The sequence below is a fragment of the Enhydra lutris genome, unplaced genomic scaffold, assembly GCF_002288905.1.
Source record: "Enhydra lutris kenyoni isolate GAN:26980312 unplaced genomic scaffold, ASM228890v2 scaffoldscaffold60, whole genome shotgun sequence".
In the NCBI taxonomy this organism is placed as follows: Eukaryota; Metazoa; Chordata; class Mammalia; order Carnivora; family Mustelidae; genus Enhydra; species Enhydra lutris.
The window spans coordinates 2,158,783-2,172,900 of NW_019154144.1; the positions used below are offsets into that span (position 1 = coordinate 2,158,783).

Here is a 14,118-nt window from a genome sequence, read left to right on the forward strand (position 1 = left end):
ACTGAAAACTATAAAAAACAGCAAAATACAAAACAAGCAAACCCAGCTATTTGAAGGCATAGAAAGACAATCAAGAGGACCAGGACATTAGGAGCCAAGAGCCCAGAGAGAAGGAAAACACGCTGAGATCTCTACTTTTTCCCCTTGGGTTATTTGCCAACTACCAGTACAGGGCATAAAGGCCAAGCAGAAAGCAGCATCCTGGAGTTTGCATCAGTCTCAGTGGACTGGGAAGACAGAAACTGGAATTCTGTACTTCCAAGGTAGCCAGGAATTCAGGTTCTCAGATAAAACAGAATTTCAAAGAATAAGCCCAACATTCTACTCAGTTTTTGCCTCCCAGAAATGTGCTGAATCATAAACAACATAGACTGAAATGACTAAATGAGACTAAAAACTTAAGCAGGCCTTTCATCAGCCTCGCAATACAGGTGACCCCTGAACAACATGGGGGTCGGGTGCTGATCTCTGAGCAGTCAAAAATCTGTATATAACTTCTGACTTCCCAAAAACTTTACTAATAGCCTACTGTTGACTAGAAGCCTTACCAATAATTTTTAAGTTAACAGTATTATGTATGTATTCAAACAAATAAAGTAAGCTAGAGAAAAGAAAACGTTATTAAGAAAATCACAGGAAGAAAAAATACATATGTGTAAGTGGACCTGTGCAGCTCAAACCTGTGTTGTTCAAGGGTCCACTGTACCTAAAATTGCCAAGGCTTATCAACAAAGAAGCATCTTGTCAAAAAAGAAGCATCTTATCAAAAAAGAAGCATCTAATTACTCCAAACTTTCAAGTGAGATCATAGAAGGGCTATGTACTTCAAGACTATTTGAATTTCCTGATGGCCCGGAATTCAGCCTCATGTCATAACAATCACTGATGAATCAAAGTGACTTATGTTTTTCTAACTGCCTGCCAGAGAATATTAAAGCCTACCTGGAGAAAGATAACATCATTCAGATCCTCTATAATTTTTCATCACAATGTTAATAAAACATTAACAGGTGTCCTACAAAAAAGAATCAAATGATCAAAAACCAGGCAAGAGAAATAGGCTCACAGGTAATCTAGGTATCAGAGTCATCAAACGGGAACATTACAATGATTAATACACTCAAGAAAACTGATGAAAACGTTGTGAGAACTTAAGCCTTTGTCAATTTTGGGCCTGAAATGAAAAATACAAATCTGAAATCAAGAACTCAATAATTGGGTATAACTGGACATTGGACAGAGAAGATACTGTAAGTGAACTTGAAATAAGTAAAAAATATCCAAACTAACACAGAGTAGGGTGGAGTAGAAACTATGAAATGACCTAACATACATATAACTATAGTCTCAGAAGGAAAGGAGAGAACTGGATAGAAACAATATTTAAAGAATACCAGCTAAGAAAACTCCCAAAGAAACAAAAGATAACAAGCCATAGACTCAAGATGCTCTACAAATTCTACAAATAATTACAATAAGTCATACATAAGCATACAATAGTAAAATTGCTGAAAACCAAAGACAAAGATAAAATCTAAAACACAGCCAAAGGAGAACACGTTAACCTCAAAGAAGCAACAGTAAAACCAAAAGCTGACTTAACAGAAACAGTGGGAGCCAGAAGTCATAAAATAACTTGAAGGTGCAGAAAGAAGAGACCCCTTAAAAATGAAGGTAAAACAAATACATTTTTAAAGCATATGAAGACAGAGAATTTATCACCAGAAGACCCGCACTCAAAGTAATACTAAAGTTCCTTATATCAAAGGAAAATGACCCAGAAGTAAATACAGTAAAACAGGAAGAAATGAAGCTTCCAGAAACGGTAAATGTAAGGATAAAGTGAAATGAGTACTGGCTATTTTAATAACAACATTGTTATTACTACTACTACTACTACTAGTGTTACTATTATCTCAACAGCAACAATAATGACGTCTTTGGAGGTTTAAACTAAAACCAAGCATGGAAGAGAGAAATGGGTTTCAAGTATTTAAGGCCTTTGCATTTTCCTGGAAATGGTAAAGGAAGTAACTGATGGCAGACTCAAGTCAAAGATGTAAATTGCAAACTTAAGGTTACCCATAAGGAAATAATAAAAGAATTTATAACAACAAGCTAAGAGCCAGGATATGAGGGGGGAAAAAGTTTGATTAATCCAAAAGAAAGCAAGAAATGAGGGAGGATGTTAAAACGAATGAGAGTACAAATAGAAAACAAATTGTAAAATGGTCAACTTAAGCCCCCAAAATGTATTAAGGCAATTAAATGTAAAACAACACAGATTATCAAGTTTAATAAAAAACAAAACCCAACTATATGATACTTGAAGAGATTCATCTTCATCTCTAAGGACAGAGAAAGGTTTTAAGTAAAAAGATGGGAAAAAAACCAAAAGAAAAGTACACTACATCCAGAAAAATAAGTTTTAAATCAAAGATTATGGGGTGCCTGGGTGGCTCAGTGGGTTAAGCCTCTGCCTTCGGCTCAGGTCATGATCTCAGGGTCCTGGGATCGAGCCCCGCTTCGGGCTCTCTGCTCAGCACTGAGCCTGCTTCCTCCTCTCTCTGCCTGCCTCTCTGCCTACTTGTGATCTCTCTCTCTCTCTGTCAAATAAATAAAATCTTAAAAAATAAATAAATAAATAAATAAATAAATCAAAGATTATTACTAGAGAATGACAGTAACAGGAAGATATAATTGTGTATTCATTTGCAGTCAATAACTTAGTCTCAAAATATATGAGGCAAAATTTCAGAGAACGAAGAGGACACAGTTGGAGATTTTAATGCACTTCTCTCAATTGAGTGAAAAAAAGAAAAAAGTATTCTGGATAACCCATGGATCAAAGAAGAAATCACAAAGGTAACTCTAAAATATTCTGAATTGAGTGATAAATAAAAATATGATATATCAAACTTGTGAGATCCAGCTAAAGTTGCTGGAAAAGTTGCTTAGAGGGAAATTTCATAGACTTAAATACATACATTTAAAAAAGAAGATAGTTAATGATTTGAGTATCCATCTTAAGAAACTTGAAAAAGAACAGCAAATTTAAAAAAAAAAAAAAGAAAAAAGAACTAGAAGGAAAGAAAGCAAGCTAAAAGCAGAACCAATTAGAAAATAAAGAACATTTTAAATTTGAAAATTAAATTGGCTCTCTGAAAACTGATCAAGATAAAGAGGAAGCACAAATTATCAACAAGCAGATTTAAAAAGCAGGTATCACTAGATACTATGAACATCAAAATAAATAAATAAAAAGCATGTAAAATCATAAACCAAGTTGGAAAATTTAGATAAAATGGACAAATCTCTTGAAAAGCAAAACTTGTCAAAACCGACACAAAAGTAATAGAAACTGTGAATAGTCATATATATGTATGAAATAGATTCAACAATCCCCACAAGTAAAATCCAGACAGCTTCACCAAGTGAATTCTTTCAAACATTTATGAATGAAATAAAATTAATTTTCACAATCTTTTATTACAAAGAACAAAAAACATTTCCCAGCCTATTTTATGAAGACATCATAAGTTTGAAAACTAAATCTTTACTAGTCAATCTTTTTGATGAACAAAAATGCACACATTGTAAATGAAATGTAATGAAATGTATTAATAGGATAATGCATAAAAAACAATTTAAGGTTATCCAGAAATTCAAGGATGTTTTAAACTTAATATGTAACTCTCCTCCTCCCCAAATTTCAACACATATCTAACAGAGAGCAACTACATTCCTAAGAATTTTATCCTAAGAAAATAATCAAGGGTGCCTGGGTAGTTCAGTGGGTCAAGCGTCAGATCCCTGGTTTTTGCTCAGGTCATGATCTCAGGGTTGCAAGATCCAGAGGAACTGTGGGCTCCATGCTCAGCGGGAAGTCTGCTTGGGATTCCCTCCCTCTTCCTCTGCCCCTCCCCATTGAGCACATGCTTACACTAGCACGCTCTCTTCTCTCTCTCTCTCTCTCTCTCTACCCCCCTCAAATAAATAAATAAATCTTAAAAAAAAAAAAAAAGAATCAAGCAAGGCATAGAGTTATGTTTTAAAATATGCATTACATCAGAACGCCTGGGTGGCTCAGTGTGTTAAGCCTCTGCCTTTGGCTTGGGTCATGGTTTCAGGGTCCTGGGATCACCAAACCCCACACTGGGCTCCCTGCTCAGTGGGGAGTCTGCTTCCCCCTCCCTCTCTCTGCTTGCCTCTCTGCCTACTTGTGATCTGTCAAATAAATAAATAAAATCTTTTTAAAATAAATAAATAAATTTTAAAACTGCATTATATCATTGCTTATAATAGCTTTTAAATGCCCATGGGTATGGAATTAGCTAAACAATTTATATACATCTATTAGAATCAGTTCAAAATTATAATATGGTTCTATACTTATTTGTATGGATAGCTGTTCATGAATATACAACTAAATGAAAAAAGCAGCATATAGAAGTAGGAATATTTCTAAGGCAAAAACACTAATTTCATATAAAAGTGAAAAAAACTGAACATATATCATGAGAACATTTTGTCTAGACACAATGAACTGCCATCTTAATTTAAGTTCATAAACAAAAGATATAATGCCTAACTTAGACAATCTTCATCAGCAGAAAGAACATTTTCTTCTCAAAATCCAGTCATAGAAAATTGCACACATATATATTTTATTTAGACCATAAAAAAATGCTACTGGGTTTGAATCAGTCAACAGAAAATCTGCACCAAAAAAAAATAAATAAATAAAAAATAATTAAAAAAAAAATCTACACCATACATAAGTAGCTAGAGTATAAAAAACAAAAACAAAATACTCGGAAAGCACTGAATCCATTAAAAATCTGTGTTAGGTATATAAAGCAATAATAGTTTCTACATTCAAAGTGGTACCTTTATAGAAAAAATTTTATTGTACTGTATTTTATTGTATATACATAAGACTCAGAGTTCCAACAAATTTAAAGAAAACTCCCCTTAATTCTAGCAATTAATAAGACAATCCATGCTCATTAAAATTATTCCAACCCAGAGATTACACAGTAGTTGGCGAAGGTATACAAAACAGGTGTCATCTCTACTCTACCAGGCAAGCTCAGACCAGCCAGTGGTGAATGCCTGGGGCAGGGTGCTGGTAAGGAATCTAAGGTATTCTGCCTCAGGGATTTAGCTCAGGTATGGTAGGGGGAAAGAACTTCCTCATGTTTATCACTATTGCCATCAGACCCAAATTCCTATCCTGGCTCTGCTTTTTACTAGCTTCTTTGACCTCCTTATCCCCTCTAAACCTAGACTGTGAGAAAGTAAAACTCACCTCTGCTGATAATCACACTGTGGTGTTTCTAAAAGACACAGACAAGGCCAACAGAAGACCAACAGGCAACAAAAATTTCTACCATCACCACACTAGAGATCCAAAATGACTTAGATCTGCCCCAGTCCCCTTCATTTCTCCTGCCTCCTGAACAAAGACCACTGACAGATCCAATTACTAAACCCACCTCCACTTCATGGTCCACATAGTCCACAATCCAGAGCTAGTTTCTACTTTGCCTGGTTTCTCATTAGAATCATTCAGCACAACCCAAACCCTACCCTAAACTTTTCGCATTTCCTGTTACTGAGGCTAGGCATGGTTTCTCAGGCGTGTGCTCTTCCTTGCTACAGCAAGTCATTAACCTTCTTTGTTTCACTACCGCTGCATTCCTGGTGGTCTCCTCCTGGCAGGCACTTGCAGCTTCTTTCCCTATATACCAACTGTATTTATCCAGGGTCACGGTGAGGATTAAATAAAATGTTATCGTGTAAAATGCCAAGCAGCTGCCTAGTATAGCAGCAAGTGCACAACAAATACTACCTTCTCCCTCCTATGCGCTCAAAATAAAGCTGTACATGTTAATTTTATTTTCTAAATCATCTACCTAGTTCTTCACTATCAAAAATCTACATTTCTGCAAAACACAGTTAAGAGCCAGAAAATAAGCCCTTCAAGTAAAGAGAACTCTAAGCAGCCAAAACAGACATGCTTAAGTCCATGAAACAAAGATTATGCACTTTACTATAGGGCAACTCCTGAAAATCCTACTTGGACACCATTTGATGTTTTTAATATACTTTAATAAACTTTGAAAATCTGCTTTCCACACCCACAGCAAATTAGAATTAGCAACTATAAATAGCTAGAGAGGAATAGGTAGGCATACTGACCACAGAAAAATGTAACTGTTCAACAAGGCAGGAAACATTAAACCTAAATATCAAACACAAAAACTTAAAATGCTCAAAAATCTGAAGTCATCTTATACAATGGCTTCTAAATTTTATTATTTTTTTAAATAATAAAACAATTTAGAGAGAGATAAGTACTTATGTAGGGGGGTGGTGCGCAGAGGGAGAGGGAAAGAGACTCTCAAGCAGACACTGGGCTGAGTGGGAAGCTTGACCTGGGTTTTGATCTCAAGACCCTAAGATCATGACCTGAGCTGAAATCAAGAGTCAGACGCTTAACTGACTGAGCCACCCAGGCGCTCTTAAATTTTTTTTTATTGAACATACCAACTATAAAATACTTGAGCATATACCTCCAATATATGTATATTCATTTGTAAATCATATTTTAAGTATATTGTAAAACAAATACTAAAACAGAAATTAAAAGATTTTAATATTGTTTTAACTATTAACTATGTTAAATACTAATTTGTTTCGATCTTAAAATCACTAAAAATGCTACTGCTATTAACATTTTAAGTGAGAGCACTATTATTCAATATGTCTCTTTATTTTTTTAAAATCTTGCTTTCCTAATTTGTGAAGTTCAACGTACTTTGACATTTTAAAAACTGTTGTTTAAATCATAACTGAAAAACTTAGTTCACAAAGATGCACCAATCTTTACAGAAGAATATGTCACTTACTGTTTTACTAAATTATATCACTCTTCTATTCTATAACCAAATATACATAAGTTTTTGTTAAAAGTCAGTTACCAGGGGCACCTGGGTGGCTCAGTGGGTTAAAGCCTCTGCCTTCGGCTCAGGTCATGATCCCAGAGTCCTGGGATCAAGCCCCGCATCAGGCTCTCTGCTCCGCGGGGAGCCTGCTTCCTCCTCTCTCTCTGCCTACTTGTGATCTCTGTCTGTCAAATAAATAAATAAAATCTTTAAAAAAAAAAAAAAAAAAAAGTCAGTTACCAGATGTCAGTGTTATGAAAATTTTATTTTTCCTGATGTCAGATATTTTTGCAAGCTCAGTAGAATGTGTTTCTAGGTTTCTAACAAATGGGTCCAAAGTCCACTGAAATTCTCCGTAAGATTTTTCAACAGACTGGAAATGTCTAAACATGTTTTCAAAATGTTCTCTCTATAACCTTAGTCTCTTCTGAAAAGCAGATACTTTCTCACTTATTGATTAAAATGTCAATTTTGCCTTATAGAGACAACTTAGTGTTGTTTTCTCAACAGAATCTGCTAGGTAGCATAATATTGATAGCTCCTTGTCATCATGGAAAATATCAGCGTCTATAATATTCCTCTTTTGTGAAATAAAAATGAGTAATTCAGCTTTGAGTTTTACTTTTTTTTTTTTTTAGCAACTCTTTTAAACACTGACAGTGAACCTCTGCACCCCATCTCAATTCAAAGTATCACAGATTCTTTTAAAAAGCATTTTTTAAAGTAACTATATAATATACTGTAACAGAAAAACCACAAAAACTTTGAGAAAGTCATGTGCTGCTGTTGGCCTCCACATTACAGAACTCACGCAAGTTCCCTCAGCAAACCACACTCATTGTAACCATCTGAATGTGGACCTAGAAAAGCCTCAAAGCCAATCCATATATTAATACAAAAGCTTAATTCCTCTTTTTGGAGCATAAAATAAATAAATAGGAATTCTATTATTTTTATTCTCACATCTCAATTGACTTGCCTCATGTCACTTTGTAAATTTATTGACCCAGTAAAGGGGCATAAAGCTTCACAATCTATATTAGGTGCTCAGGATTTGAAGTTGTAGCTTATAGAATAATCATATGTTACACAGAGAAGTACTCAACGAAGAACATACATTGAACTGAATCAATATTACTCAAATGATGGCTCTAGGTCATCAAAAATAAGTTGAATTATGTGCAGTATATCATGCTCAAGTAAATAGGATAGTAGTCCAACTTGTTAGATTCGGGTATTTCCAAAATAACCTTCATGAAATCAGAAAATTTACTGTTTCAGAATGACACTCCTCAGGGATTCCAGTTACCAGGAATTCTATAGTCACTTTCAGCTTTTCCCCCAGAATGAGAGGAATTCTTAAAGAATATATTTAGGAAGCATATATTTCAGTTTCCTACAATATATCAACTGTTCCATATTAAGAAAATTAGAGCCATCAGTAACCAACCACTAATTCAAGAGAATTTCAAGATTTAATATTAAAAATACATTTTTCATATTCAAAGTAGTAACAGAAGCAGGCATCATACACCTCATATTTAACACCATAATCAGTAGTAGTACTGATTTATTGTAAAAAAGTAGTTCTTTTTTACAATAAAGAGAGTAATGCTCCATGAGTTAAGAAAAGCACTCACTGGCTTTACAATGTCTGTTTTAAAAATCATGGGAGATGTAATATAAGACAGATATCCATATAAATTTGACACTGTATAAGAAGAATCTGTAACACACAGTCACAAAATGGTTCACACTCAAGGGCTAGAAATGAACTAAAAGCGATCTTCACAGGAGAGGGACATGAGCTGGAATAGGATTTAGAGCCAGAAAGCAAAAGACATTCAAAGCTGAGGTAAATTGTCTTCTGTTTTCTTAATGAAAAATGTCTAATTCAGAACATCAAATGTAAGACATATTCAAGTAAAACAATTAGAAGAACATGCCATTTGAGATATATTATTTATTAGACTGTTCACTGTCACAAATTTACATAGGTAAACATACTTATCTACCCTTTAGCTTCATAAAACTTCCCCACTTATATTTGAAATAAGAGCTCCAGCAAGAGAAAGAAAAATTAAAAGAAGCTATAAGTAAAGAGAATATCTGGGGCACTAGATCTTAATATACTCCTTCTTCAAAGTTAAAAATTTTCTTTTCTCTGGACCTTTTTCTAGCATGACATCGTCCCCTGGCATACTCTACATCTGTCATTTTACTTTAACTTGGAAAAGTGATACAAGTTCAATTTGAAAGGAAATTCATTTTAGTAATTTCCTGTCCACCAGAGGGCTCCCATATTTCTCCACAAATAAAAGAGATATAACATTACCAAAAAAGTAATCATTAACCAATGAAAAAACTCAAATTATCATTATCTTACTTAACCCCAGGCTAAAAATTGTTGTATCTATTACAATTTCTACCTTAATAGCTTAAAAAGATACAGGGCTTTTCTTTGTTTTATGAATTAAAATGTTTCAAATACCAAAATTGCTTTGCTAATATTCTCACACTGTCAATTTCTTTTTTACATGGGGCTTTCAATTTTATAAATATCATAAAATATAATTTTGGTCCAAAACTCTAAATAGTAGCTCAGATGTTTTCTGTAATACTCCTATAAATAATTTCTTGATAATTTCCCAGTCCAGAAAACAAAATTACCACCTTATCTATCCAGGCTTAGGCCTTACCATTAACAGAAAGAGTAAACATTTTCTTTCAGAAAACCTATAGTCATTAGCATAATTCATCCTACAATTATTAACAATGAATACTGCCCCATCATGAATTATGATTTGGGCTGGAAAAAAATAAATAAATAAAGGAAATGAATCATTTAAATACAATGTACTACAATAATATTCTCTTCAGCTATTTTTAGGGTTTTTTTTTTCCCCACTAGTAAGTTATTATACTGGAATGCTAGTATATCTTTTAGTTCAAACTCAATCACTTATAGCTAAAGAAAAACCAATATTTTATGTAAATACACTTATATATAGGACATATTTACAGAATGTTAATTGCTGAAGTACCAACTGTAAATTTTTTTAAAGAGTATAGCAATCCATTCACTAGGGGTGCCACTCCCCTCCAAAAAGATCAACTTGCTAAATTCAGGTTATAAAAAAAAAGAGACTCCTTATGGTAAACACAAAAACTTACTGAATGTTTAGAAACAAATTTGAAATGGGAGTTGTATTTACAAAACAAAAAAAGATGCTAGAAAATTGGTTTTAAAGTCAGTCACAATCACTGCCATATGAAGACTTTACCAAAAACATCAATTGATTTAGCAATTACTGTAGCTCAACAATGAACTATCTCTAATGAAAAAATGACAGAGATTATAATTTCACTGCCCCACCTCATCTCCCAACTAGGATTTTCCTATACAAGGACAAGCACCATTAACATGTAAAAGAGCGTAACATTTGTTTCTACATAGCACAGACTGCCACCATTAGAAACTTGAACATTTTACTGCACATTGCAAAAATGTATGCATTCATACTTCCAAGAGTACATATCCTTATCAGTTAGGACTCACGTTGCAAAAGCAATGTCAGCTTGTGGAAGGAGGTGGGGGTAGGGAGGCTAAGGTTGTTCAAGATTCAGAGTGCTGAAATGGTTCTTACTTAAAAGTCACAAATGTAAATGCAAACTGTCAATTATTGATATGAAGACTTTAACAAAACAAAAAGCATTTCATCAACTTTTAACCATATATATCATGTTATATTTCAAAAAGTTGAGAATTGCAGGCACTTATCAAATAAAGGTACCTTTTAAGCAAAAATGCGATATAAGAGCAAATGAAGGCTTAAGAGGTTGTGACATAGAAAAAAACCTCAAGACTTCCAACAAGTTGAGCAATTCAAAAATGAGACATAAAAAATACTCAGAACAATCTAATCTGAGCTGTAGATTAGACATACTCTGAAAACAGCATCATCAGGGCATTATATGTTTATTACATAATACTGCTTTGCCCTTGCATATCACCTTTAATCAAGGGATCTCAAAGCACCACCGAATCAAGGCCTTAAAATACAGTCTAAAACAGAAATAGTTATATTTTATAATTGTACCTATTAATATAACCTTGCTACTACTTCCCGTTCCCCTGATCCGAACATTAGCTTCCGAACCTTCTTCTGACTTGGAAACGGTATTCCCCAAATCATTTCAATTTGTAACTGATGCTACGCACATTCCAGCTTTTCTTCATCACTGGGCCTAAAGAAAGTAGTGGCACTGTTTTAAAGACACAAATCTATTCATTACAATTTCTATGACAGAATAGAGTGAACATATCTTGCACCACCGACAATATAAAACGGAGACTTTAGAGAACAAATCTGTGCTGGAAGCGATTAGCCCCCAAAATACTCATCAGAGAGGGGAAATAACATTTTCCAACTCAGTCCACACACCCTTCCAGGCAACTTCAAGAGTGGGGTAGAGGAAACCATGTCCAGCTTATCCTTAGTCGCGCAGGAGACTTCTCCCATGTGCACACCAGGAGGAAAGGGGAAAACTAAAGGGACAATTCAGGAGTTTTAAGACTCAGGAAGGAGAGTGTAAGTTGCTGTGTCGCCACACAACAGAACACTGTGGTTCCTATACATTAAAATAGTACATCAAATGGCAAATCAAACATAAGCAAAATGGCTTTAAACCAAGGTCAAAATATGCCATTTATAGTCAGTTAGGTTTGTTTTTAAGTCTGTAAATGAGGTTCGCTCCTACAGAAATTATCTGACGTTTAAAAATTTAATCAGCCAAGTTCAATCCTGTTTTTTCATTGGAATACACGAAAACTCAAATGCTAATGTTAACTTCAATTCTTTAGAGATCTTCCTGTTAATTGCATTATGTTTGTCCCTAGGACTGCAAAGTGTAATTTCAACTCACAAATCCACCACCTCCCCTCACTGTAAGCCTACAGGGTTCTGTTAGCCAACAGACTCAGAACATTAACAAACATTAACCTTTAGAAACAGAAAGAAAAGCATCAATAAACAAAAGTACTTTTTGTTTCAAGTTCTCAACATTCAAAGATCAAGGCTCAATACTGTGTTTTATTAGCTTTTAAAAGTCCAGTGATGTAATACTACTAAATATCTGGTACTAAAAGTCCTGGAAATTCATAAGTACCAATAGACGGTCAGTCTAGATTTCCGAAAATTCCAAAACATCTCAGTATTTCTGTTGCCATAGTTGTTCACCCAGACATTTCAAAAAGCTCACAGCAAATTCTAGCAGACTTTTTCTTGAAGACATACACGTCCGTTTTCTTGAAAATATCAAGTTTGTCTCTACTGCATTAATGATCTCGTCAGTGTCAAAGAACAAGATTCCAGTTTCCCTGCCTACCTCTGTATGTAGTAGGGACACCCGTCCTCAGCTCTGCCTCCTGTCACTGACGTTTTCAGAAGCTTTACAAATGTTCAAAGATTTCTGGCAAAGAGGGAGATATTTTCTCCACTTCGACCTACACTGCCACATTTCCCCTATTTCTCCATTGTCTTTGATGATTTAGAAAACACAACCAAATGAGAAAAGCCGTATTAAAAGCGGTACTTCCTAAGAGGGGGAACCAGAACCTCCTCCAACTTCTCCAAATCTCCCAGAACCGTGGCTTTTCAACAGTCCCCTGCAAACCTTCATCCCATGCCTGCATCCTTTCTGATTAAATAAGATTGGAAACCACAATTAAATCAAAGAATGTCGTAACTTATCCTTCACTTACCATATCTGCCGGGACATTACTGGACATCTTGCCGTTTGATATACACCCAGAGATGTTTACCGGGGGCAAAAACAAAAACAAAAAAACAACAACAAACAAAAAGGAGAACTCTTCAAGGTACAGCAATCAACCTTAACGATCTTGATTGGTTCGTGATATGCCTTCCAAAAAATAAGTTATTTCGGAGCCAAAGTGCCGGCCTGACCGAGGTTCCGAGCGAAGAGAACAATCCCCAGGACCTGTGTGGCCGAAGCCGGAGAGAACTCCCGGGACGGTAGCAGCGGCAGCAGCAGCAGCAGCCCCCGTCGTCGTCAGCGGCAGCAGCAGCCCCAGGACCGGCCGCACCAGGTAGACCCAGCCGAGTGACACACGGACATGGAGCGGGGTGGGAGGGGGTTAAATCCGCCTTCCTCCTTTTCCAGCCCGGCAGTGATTCACACTTGCTCCCGAGTCAAGTCCTCATTAAGCAGGAGGAAAATGCCCCAGCGTGGATGTACATAGATAACTATGTGGCTACACATGGACGCGTGAGCAGTGAGTGGCGGCCGCGCTGGAGCCGGCGGACGGCGCGGGGAAACAGCTCAACTCGCGCTGCCGGGGCTGGGAGCCGGGCCGCGGAAACCCGCGCTCAAGGGCATTTAACTACTTGGGAGCCGAAGCGAAAGCCCGGGGCGGCGAGCGCGGGGCGCGGGGCGTTCGGGCCGGGTGGGAGACCCCACGGCCCCTTGGGGCTCAGGCCGCGGGCGCCTCCGGGCAGCGTCGAGTCTCGGGGCGCATCGTCTCCGGTTTCTCGGCGCTCCTCTCTTGCCTCCGCCTCCCCCCGCCGCCACCTTCCCCTCCCCTCCGACGCCGACTTCGGCTCGTCCCCGGAAGAGGCCGGGTCCTCCCTCTCCTCAGCCCGGGAATGGTTTCCTCTCGGAGCTTTGTCTCTCCTTCTCCTCCACTTTTCAGTCCCAAACGCCGCAGCCGCCTCCTGTCATCGCCTCTCAAACCAACATGGCGGCGGCGGCGGCAGCTGCTTGAGCGAGCGCAAGTCGGGGACACGGGGAGAGCACGGCCCCTCCTTGCTGCCGCCGCCACCGCCCCCGCCTCTCCTCCCCACTGCTCGGACACCCAGTGCGTCACTACGGAGACCACCCTCGAGCATGATGGGAAGTGTAGTCTACATCGTGGCGGGGGTGGGGGCGGCCTAACGCGTCCTAGCTGGACTCCCTAGCCACGCCCCTCTTAGCAACAGTTGCTAGGAAAGGAAAGCTTGCTTTAGCCAAGCTGCCACCTAGGAGCTAGGTGATACCTGCTACCAGCAGTGCTGTGAGCGTACGAATTATTTGGAGAAAATCATTCTGCACAGAGAAATTCCCTCATGCGCAATATACACACAGACTGAAAATACGGTTTACCTCC

At 37.2% G+C, this 14,118-nt stretch overlaps 1 protein-coding gene across 1 annotated transcript in view; it reads right to left on the reverse strand.

Moving 5' to 3' along the window:
* LOC111158580 (ubiquitin like 3) overlaps positions 1-13,489 on the reverse strand; it is a 63,767-nt gene extending 50,278 nt beyond the window's left edge. Inside the window, exon 1 of the mRNA XM_022520702.1 lies at positions 12,715-13,489. Within this exon, the coding sequence (XP_022376410.1) occupies positions 12,715-12,741 (27 nt within the window). The 5' untranslated portion in view covers positions 12,742-13,489. The remainder of the gene's footprint in view (positions 1-12,714) is intronic.
* Between the last annotated feature and the right edge of the window lie 629 nt (positions 13,490-14,118).